Source organism: Aptenodytes patagonicus, chromosome 1 (genome assembly GCF_965638725.1).
Source record: "Aptenodytes patagonicus chromosome 1, bAptPat1.pri.cur, whole genome shotgun sequence".
NCBI lineage: Eukaryota > Metazoa > Chordata > Aves > Sphenisciformes > Spheniscidae > Aptenodytes > Aptenodytes patagonicus.
In genome coordinates, this window is record NC_134949.1 from 88,502,596 (window position 1) to 88,512,465 (window position 9,870).

The following is a 9,870-nucleotide window of genomic DNA, read 5'->3' on the forward strand; positions in this document are numbered from 1 at the left end:
CATTCCCTTCTGTAACCCACGCAGCTCTGCCTTCTTCATTGACTCTCAGGATTTTACAATGTCACAGTGCGTAATGAAAGATACAGCAAAAAGATAGTCATGCAGACAGGCAGAGCACCATATTTACTACTCTTCTGGAGCAAAAATAAAAGCAGAGAATACTGGACAGTGGATTTCAGCCATCAGACAAAAATGTTGCATGTTGTTCTGCAGGGTATCTGGGGAGGATTCTTGTTCTGGCAGAGCATCTAAGAATATGGGACCTCAGGCCTTGCTATGTGCAGAGATGGTTCCCAGTCAGCAGTCTCGCTGATGGCCTTGGTTTCAAGCTGGATAGCTTCTAGACTGCTAGACTGACACCTAAAATAGATTAATATGTGATTTACAGAAACGTGAGAAATAGGAGCTTAAAAAGAGCTGATAGTAAATGTCCAGTTATCTTAGGATTCGGAAAAAGAATGAGGTGGGGCTCAGGACCCTTGGCTGTGTAAGGAAACAGGACTGACTATGAGGAATGCATTTCCCTCTTGCTACAAGGAAGGATAGACTCTGATGTCAGCATGAGGATCCTTTCAGTGCAGAATAAACCCTGGACTGCTGAGACGTAGTCTTGGAACAAAATAGAGAAATGCAATGTAAAGATCAAATTCTGTTCCTAGTACAAGATGATTCTTCCAGTCCAGTGCTGGGCAGCCTGTGGTGGAGCAATGTCTTGATCCTTCAGCTCTGTGATGACATAGATACTTGCACTTTACGGAAGCCTCATCTCATCCCTCCCCCAGCTCCACCTTTCTTATAAATGGTGATGGACAAGAAAGGTTTATACAATTCAATGATTTTAAGAGCCAAATCTACCAAAAAAACAGAAAAAAAGGATGAAACTGCAGGAAGAAGTGGTAAGCTGGTGCCATGGCAGTCTCACAGAGCACAAAGAGGGAGAAGTGGATCCCAGGACAAGACAGGAGAAAGATGTTTTGACTTGCTGCTGGATGGACTAAGTTGTTGCAGGAACTAAATTGTCCAGGGAAGTTTAGCTTAAGTCCAGCATGAGACCTAACTTTCTGTCAGCAGCTTGAATGTAGGTAAAGGGATGATTACAAAGAGCAAAGCCTGTGACTTGAGGGACAGTAGAGCTGAATGAGAAGTAATAACTTACTCTGGCTGGTAGATGAGATATTTCTGTTCTTCTTCAATAACACAAACCCCAGAAGAAGTGTGATTAGTACAATCACAGCTATAAGTGGGCCAAAGAAACTTATCTTCACTGGCTCCATTTCTTCCCCCTGCATCTCTGAATAAGAAAACGGAGGAGATGATACACAGAGCAAAGATTTAATTTGGTGACATTAGCTTAAACAATCTCTCCCAAAGTTATGTGAATTAGAAGTTTAGGGAAAGGCACTCAGCATCCTTTGCTTTTACAGTGCTTTAATAGTCTCAATAAATCACTATCCACATTGCATTATTTCCATTTCAAATAACTAGTGAGACTACCAGGTCTTAATGGCCACTTCAACAACAGTAAGGCAAAGTACTCTTTCTGAAGGTTGGGTAACATGTGAGAGATCAGCAACTTAAGTAATACAAGAGCCTACGAGGCAGCTACTGTGCTACTGTGCAAGTTTGAAGAACCTGGGATATGTTACTACTTGGTATCTGTTAGAAATGATGGTCAAAGCCTAATGAAATGCCGTAAGGGATGTGAAAGTAGCAGGGAATGCAAAGGAGTTTCCCTCTATCTCTAGTTATTGTGCTTTTGAGTTTTTGGTTGCTAGGGTTAGCAACTGATAGTGCTTCAGTTATCACCAAACAAAGCTTTTGTTTATGTGGAGTTCCTAGTTTCTTACCCACCATCACTGCTTATCAGGTGGCTACTTTCATAAAGCCAGGGAGGAGAGAAGAAGAATTGAATAGGGAAGAGGAGGATGCAGCACTATAGCTAATATATAGCTAATATAGCTAATATAGCCATGTTAACACTCATGAGCAATGTGTAGAGCTGTGCAAACCTCAGAAGACTTCTGTATTGTATTTTAATATTATTTAAAAATCCTAGAATGTAAGGACATCAGAGGCAGTTTGCCATATCTAGCGTTGATGACTTAACCGTTTAGCTAAATTTATATGAAGAAAACTGCACTGTGGAACTTTTTTCAGCATGAGTGGCAAGCCTCTCTTACATCTGCAATAGTAAGGTGCATGCCTGTACTACCTTGGTAGGCTTTCCTGCAATGCTATCATTCCCTTTTGGCTCCCTGTTCCTGTCAGTTGAAGCACAGCTCTCCATCTTCAACATTGTCTAAAGGAGACATGTGCAAGCCAAACGAACTTACGACCAAAGTGGGAATTGTCTTTATTTTGATGTGCTTATGCCATAGCTTACAAACAAAAATATGTCAAAGGATGTTTTCCTGTCCCAGGAGATAAATAAAATACAGCTTTAGTTTAAAGAAAGGATCAGTCATGTGGAACCCTGAGATAATTCAGCAGTAAAGTCTTATTGGAACTCAGGTCCCCAGCTTCTTCTTGCAAGAGGTGTCTGAAAACAGAGACACAATCTCAGAGAAAAAAAATCCCCAAATAGTCATTTTGGAATGCGCACTTCGTTCTGCCAAATATTAGGAAAACCACCAGGAATGCTTCTGAGACTAGTCAGTTTCATGGCCTTTACACTTAAACTCAGCACAGTCTATTTGGCAGTTTGTGAGCCAAATCTGGTCCAAGGAACTCTTCTATTTAGCCTTCTGCCTGTCTCCAAGGAATGATTAAGAATAGCAGCTCAAGCACTTAAACATCAGAAAAAAACTTTTACTGTCAGGGTGGTCAAACACTGGAACAGTTTGATGAGAGAGGTTGTGGAGTCTCTATCCTGGGAGATATTTAAAACTCAACTGGATAAGGCCCTGCACTACCTATTGACCCTACTTTGAACAGAGTGGTTGAACTAGATGATCTCCAGATGCCTCTTCCAACCTCAACAGTTCTCTGATTCTGTGAAGTGGCAACCTCTCTTAACAGCTGTCGCCTCCAGAGACTGGTTGCCGCCTAATCCAGACATCCAGGTTGCTTTGTTGCTGCTGCAGCAGCATCTAGGGAGGGGATGAACAGGGCTGTGTTCTGGATTGTGTAGCAGTAGCCTTCCTTCTCTGTGCCCTCTCCTTGCTGTAGTAAGACTTCCCGTATGGAAAGGAGAGGGAATTTGGTGGCCGTGGCTGTTGGTGAACAGGATGGAGAACATACAACCCTTGTAACCAACTCCTACTGATACTTAGGGTTTATTCACTGCCTTGACTATGCTGCTATCCATGATCAGCTCTACTGCAATGTGCCCTGCTCCTACCCATGCAAAAATCGGAATGGGCAAATGGAGACTCACCTATGCCTAGTGGCACTGAGACAAGGCTTCCCAGCTGCTCTCCAAGGTGAAGCAAGCAGCTAATATTAGTGAGGGTGTTTTTAGGAACTGTGATATTCAGCTTGCTAGTAACATTGTACAGCTTTGTTACAGCATCCTGTGAGACATCCATGCGACGCATAAGCCTGTGTGTTTTGTTTTCGTGTGAAATTAGCCAAGTCATCTGCTTGGGCTCTGGATAGCCTCCGCTGGAAGAACAGGAAAGATTCAAGTATTCATTGGGCTTTAGTTCCCCAGTGTGGAGCCATGCTATCTCAGGTTGACTATAGTTGGCTGAAATAGACCAAAGAGAAAGAATCATGAGTCAGACATACCACATCTCGTGACAGTTCCTGCCAATTATTTAAGATTTTCAGGCAGAAGCAAGTATAAACAATTTTCTCAGGAAAACAATGGGAGTCCCAAGAAGGGTTTGTTATGGTTCTGGTGTACATGTAGACTTGCTGCTCCTTGTCCTCAGGGTGTTTTAAGGACGTAAGTCTGATCAGCCAGACAATGGGCCTTTGTCTCTCCCACTTCTTTTAGATCCATTGACACAGAATAATCAAACCTGGCCTGCTTGCAGGTCAGTGCTTAAGCACAAAATGGGAATGGGACACAGTGCTGCCTACTCTTGACCTCCTGATTAGGTAACAAGAAAACCGCAAACTTCTAAGTGTGAAATGTAGAGAAAGAAATCATCTGAGGGACTTCAGATGGGGTAAGTTGAAGGTCCAGTGCTGTCATAGGTAGAAATATCCTTGGTGTCTGTCAGTATTATAAGTAATCATTTTGCAGCATATAAAGTAATTCACTCATCTTAACTTGATAGTAGGCCTCCCTTAGCTCAGCTTTTTATGTGGAAGTGACTACAGTACAAGTTTTTTTACTTTGTGTCATTGGATACTCATCCCAGTCAATGAAAAACATACCTATTGCTTTAAAAAGTCAAGTTTCCCAGGCAAGAAATAGTTAGTGAAACAGGATTGGAAAGAATTATTTAAACATAAAATATGAATGATGAATGGAAGCTTTTAACCAATAGTCTTTATTAAATAATCTCCCAAATACTCTCAAGCAGGATTTGTTTGGTTAAAAGGTCATGGTAGAAATAGTAGACTATAATGGAAAAGGAGAAGGAGAGAATGTAGACATAATACTGACTGCACGTTGGCATACAGCAAGTTAAAAAAAACCCAACAACAACAAAACCCAAGAAACGGACTCAAGACTTCATTGAAAATACTTCATTATTTTAGTGCCAATAGGGCTAAAGACAATACGGAGAAATATTGGAGAAGGGAAAAAGGATTCTTAGAAAAATATGAGCCCAAGAGGATCTGACTCTTCTGCACACACACTAAATGTGTTGGATCCAGGCTCTAATCCTTGCCCTAGTGAATTCTTAATATGGATGGATGAAGAAATATGATGTTGCTTTTATTTGCTCTATCCCAACACACAGGGAGTAGGATTTAGCTTAGTCACTTAAATCCCCAAGAGAGTCCACGGCTGTGAATTCAAAATGGAAAAAGCCCCACCTTTTTCATACCCCAAAATTTAGTTAAGTTTTCCGTCAGGAGAGGTCAACCTTCCTCTTTCTCCTCAAGGTCTGACTTGTTTAGCTGACTGCTCACTCCAGCTTCTGGTCTGGAGTGTTTATTCTCTCCTTGGCATTTTATAGGGAGGGCAGGAATGTAATCCATGGCTGTGAAACTTGCCACATCATCCAAGTGATTTAAGAGTTTCAATATTATTGACAGTAAACAAGTGGAAATAGTGGAATAGACCCTGATCAAAGCACTTCTGTTTTATGGCTTCTGGAACCTCAATTTACTGAAAAGTCATATTGGCTGCATGCAGGGTGTGGGCTACGTATATGTGAGCTTTGGATTGTTAACAGAAAAGCATGTTTCAGGAAGTCTTTTGTATTTAAAGATAACATGTATTCCAAAAAGGCTATGGGCTTAGATTTAAATACCTCAAGAGACAGCAGAGCCATCAAGCCCTTAATATTTTTCTCAATGGCTTAATCACCCTACCTGGTTTTGTTCTATTTTCTAAACTGACAATGTGCCTTACTTCTCACATGCTTCCAGCCACTGGCTGTTTTTGTATCTTCACTGAATTCATTAGCCTTCTTTTTTTTAATATCCAGTATTTTATGTGTATTTCAGGTTCCCACACTCTGGAAACAAGACTCTGCTCAGTCTTCTGTGTTATAAGGTAATCAAATCGATCTTTAATGTCTCCAGTTGGACTGTATTTTTTCCAGCCTTCAGATAACTCTAGTAGAGCTTTTCTTCATGCTTTTAAGTTTTCCAACATCCCCTTTAAAATGAGGACACAAACTGTTATGTCTCTATTCTGACATAAGTTTCACTCCCAACACTTCGAATAGCACATATTTTGAAATAGCTTCCCTAGTCTCACCTACTTCCCTTATTGATCCATCCAAAGAAAGGACTAGAGACATGCTATAGCAGCGGAATTTCCAGTTAAGCTGCTTGTCACCGTGGTCCCTACCTTGCCTGTTTTAAGAGCCAAAGCTCTCCATTGTGAAGCCCTCCCTTCTTTCTGGAGAAGGATCTGTGTTCATTGTTCTTATATAAATCATCCTGGCTGTACACAATACATATAATATACATATATCTCTCTATATATTGTCCTAATGTAATACATATAAATAACACATTTAAACTGTATCAGAAGGTACTTCAGTATTTCTGAATGGGCTTGGTCACCAAATGATCTGGATAGCTTTGTATGACTGCCCTATCATTCTTGCACAGCACTCAATCTTTCTTAGGTCCATTTTAAGTGTGACACACCATACTACAAAAAACCCTCTATGTATGATATGAGATTCTAATTAAGAAACAGCAGGTAACCACAGGTATATTTCAACATTTGTATTTTTCTTCTAATTATTTTTAAGTTTTTTTAAAAATATGATTTTATACTGCTCCTTCCTTTGGGAGCTTATTGAACAGAGAGTCATTTGGAAGGAACACAGCAGCGCATAGTTTAAAACAGTCTTCCTAAGTTAAACCTTAAAAGGTCTAGGAGAGTTTTAGTGCCTAATTATGAGACTTCTATAACATGTTGCTCAGATGATGGCTAAGCTGATAACTGATTTAACTGCTTGAATTAACTGAACAGTTGATGCTAAGCATCTCTTAAACTGGAGGCCTTGATACTGAGTGCATATCATGAATTTCTGAGTTCTAAAACTTTGCTGAAAATACTTGTCAAGTAGATTCTGGGAGAATCAAAATTAACAATCTAGGTTTTCTATCTGTGGATTGAGGGAACACTTGCTGGTAGCACAAAGCTAAACAGGCTCAGACATCCTGGTACTCAGTTTTTGGCTGCTGTTACACATGGCCTGTTCTCTTTTGAAGGAGTAAGCTGAAGTGTGAAAACACCAGCGGAAGTTAGAAGCTGTTGTTATTAATGACTAGCATTATCATAGTGGAAGAGAGAACACAGGCATAAGGACAAAGGTTACCAACAGAACAGTTTAAAATAGAAAAACATTAGGAAAATATATTAGGAATTACTAAAAATATTAGAAAATATTAGGAAAAGATTGCTTCCTCACTTCCATTCCCCTGTTAAAAGATTTTCTGCCTTTTCCTCTGATAACACGCAAGAAATCAGGTTGAATCTCATCAACGCACGCATTTTTTCTTCAGAGATATTTTCAGTCTTCCTTTAACTGAACATACGAATTTCTACTCCTCCACGTGAGCTGCTCTTTTCTTTATTTTCCCTGCAATTTATATGATCATAAAATAGCTGTGTGTTTGCAGAAATCTTGTTATGTTTCAACTGTAATTTACCACCAACGATGATAACTACTGCTACTTTTAATAGAAGGTAATGCATCAGATGCAAATAAAGAAGCGTATTTTCCAGAGTCCTAAAAGCCATAAAACTTGCAGGAGGCAAGAGGAAGAAGGCAGAATGGTTTTCACTATAAAGTATGACAGGGTGGGAATCAGGAATGATGCAATATTGAGCAAATTATGGTCTCATTTTCTACTTCTTCTGACTGCTTCCACCTGAGTGCTTTTCATTCAGAGCTGAGGATCTTCTATTAAGAAAGCTCTTATCCATCTTTAGAAATTCTGCTCCAGTGCAGGTACATCTTCAGTGGCTTGGGGACAGTACCACACATTTCTGGACGGAACAAAGTGACAGAGAAACCCCCCCCCCAAAACCCCCAGACCAGATGACAATTAGAAGAGATTACTTACCAATGATGTGCAGTAAGCACTCAGATGTGTGTATGACCTTTGGCGTTCCTTTATCTCTGTGCTGTATAATACACATATAGTGTCCCTCATCCACAATTCCTGCATTTAACAATTGCAAGGTCCATTTGTCCATATCCATCTTGGTGCGATTTATATATTTAGGACTAAGGTTATCAAGTTTTTCTTGGCCGTAGTATACTTCGTGCACCACTTCAACAGCGTCTTTTTGCCAAAAAACTCTTAAATCCTTTATGTCAGTTTTCTGAGAGTTTGGAAAATAGCAGGATAGGTATGCAGTGTGATTGAGAAACGACTTCACCTGATGCACACTGGCAGCAATACCTTAGACAAAGAGAGAGAAGAAATTAAGATTTCCATCAGCTACAAAATACCATTAAGTATTTGCACTCACAGAGGCAACACGTAACAACAGTAGCAATAAAAACACCAGCATTTAGACACAAATTCTCCCACTAGGTATGACAGGACACATAGTTCTTCAAACTGACTCACTTAGTCTTGTGGAGTTCAGGTCATAAAACTGTTTCTTATTTTCCTATATTTTACTTTCCAAAGAAGGCCTACCACACAGAGGTTGCGAGCGTCTATATTTTGGAAGACTTATCTGCAGGCAAAAGGTCCAAACCATTCTTGTATGTGGCATCCCGAGTGTAATGAGATTCTGCCACAAAGGAGATGATAGTTGCACAATTTCTTGTTCAAAAGTTGAGTTCATCCTCCTAATAAAATAACACAGCATTGCAGTTTTGAAGAAAATGTGAAGTGCACACTGTGTGGTAAACGTTGGTGTCTAGGGAATATATGACCAGAAGGTCAGAAACAGGTGAACGCTTTCAGTCTCACTGAAGAATTAAAGTTTAATGACAAATTAAATGTCAGATTTAACTGTTCTGTAATTAATCTAGAGTTTAATGACAGATTAAATGTCAGATTTAACTGTTCTGTTGCTGATCGTGTTAACAGAAATAGTCAGTAAACACAATTATGCCTTCATGCAAAGAAAGCATGAACTGTATTACACAAGGGATGATTGTTCTGCTTTCATCAGTGCATGTATCCATTATTATAGGTGGCGATGGGCCAGGAGGACTGTCTTTTCTTGGAATGAGAAGTGCAGTCCTCTGTCCCAGAAGATACTAACACCTCTGCTGTGTTCAAAAGGAGGAGAAGATTTACGGTCTCTCTGCTGGTGCAAAGTTTTGACTGCTCTTCCAGAGCACCGGACTGCAAAATGATCTCCGCGGCTGCCTAAAACTCCAGTTGTCCCATATCAAACTGTCAGTTTTCAGTTTAATACTGCTCTCCTCTATAATATACAGAGGTGATATACACACATTTTAAAGATAGATTTAAATCAAAAATTTAAAAGCAACATAAAATAAGTGTAATGTAAAGATATAAGTTGAAGAGAGAAAGTACTTACTATATATTTTATAGAGTCCCTGCACACAATTTAAATACATGTCACATAGGCTATATGACCTTCATTGTGCAACGGAAATGATTAATTACTGCTAAGGAATGAGTTCTTAGTGGATAAGAAAGTATCACATAGCAGGACACAAATAATCAAAACAGTTTTTAAAATTAAAAATGCGCCTTTTACCTGGGAGAAGTATCATAGCATAAAGGAAGAATATGCAGACCTCCATGACGCTGTAAGAAGGAAGAATGAAAGAAATATGTTAGAGGTTGAAAACACACCAGTACCTTCTCCAATACTCCCAAAGAAGTGGTAAAACAAGAAGAGTTTCAGCAAGAGAAAGACTATTGAGAAAGTTAATCTCACCTTTTCCCATGGACTGGTGCAAGGACTTCTGTGTGCTTCACAGCCTTTAGCAACAAGAAGCATGCCATGACAGATCTCTGGTTTACAGAGAAGGTGATGTGGCGCAGGATTACTGCAGACAGGATATGCAGTATGCAGGGGGGAACACAGAGCCCCCGGGGTGCAAAGGACAGGACGAGTACGCAGAACGCCTGTTGCGGAGGAAAGAGGAATGGGGACCATGCTTGGCCTGGCAGTGTGGGGAAGAAGATGGGGGAATTGAAAGTAGAGGGGGAGGAGAGGGTGACACAGAAGGAGGAGGTGGGGGAGACAGCGCGATGATGTCAGCTACCAGAAGCGATGAAGTGTGTGACCTTCAGTTTTGTAACAGGAACGTATCATTCACAACAGTAAAAGATAACTGA

General features: G+C 40.2%; 1 protein-coding gene across 1 annotated transcript; it reads right to left on the reverse strand.

The window, feature by feature from the left end:
- Positions 1-340: 340 nt before the first annotated feature.
- On the reverse strand, positions 341-9,558 carry CD86 (CD86 molecule). Its single transcript, XM_076347804.1, has 6 exons — positions 9,467-9,558; positions 9,284-9,333; positions 7,657-7,998; positions 3,377-3,688; positions 1,157-1,291; positions 341-360 (listed from the first exon to the last, which is right to left on the reverse strand). Exons 1-6 carry the CDS (start codon positions 9,532-9,534, stop codon positions 341-343), a joined length of 927 nt encoding a protein of 308 aa, XP_076203919.1. The 5' UTR covers positions 9,535-9,558.
- Positions 9,559-9,870: the final 312 nt, after the last annotated feature.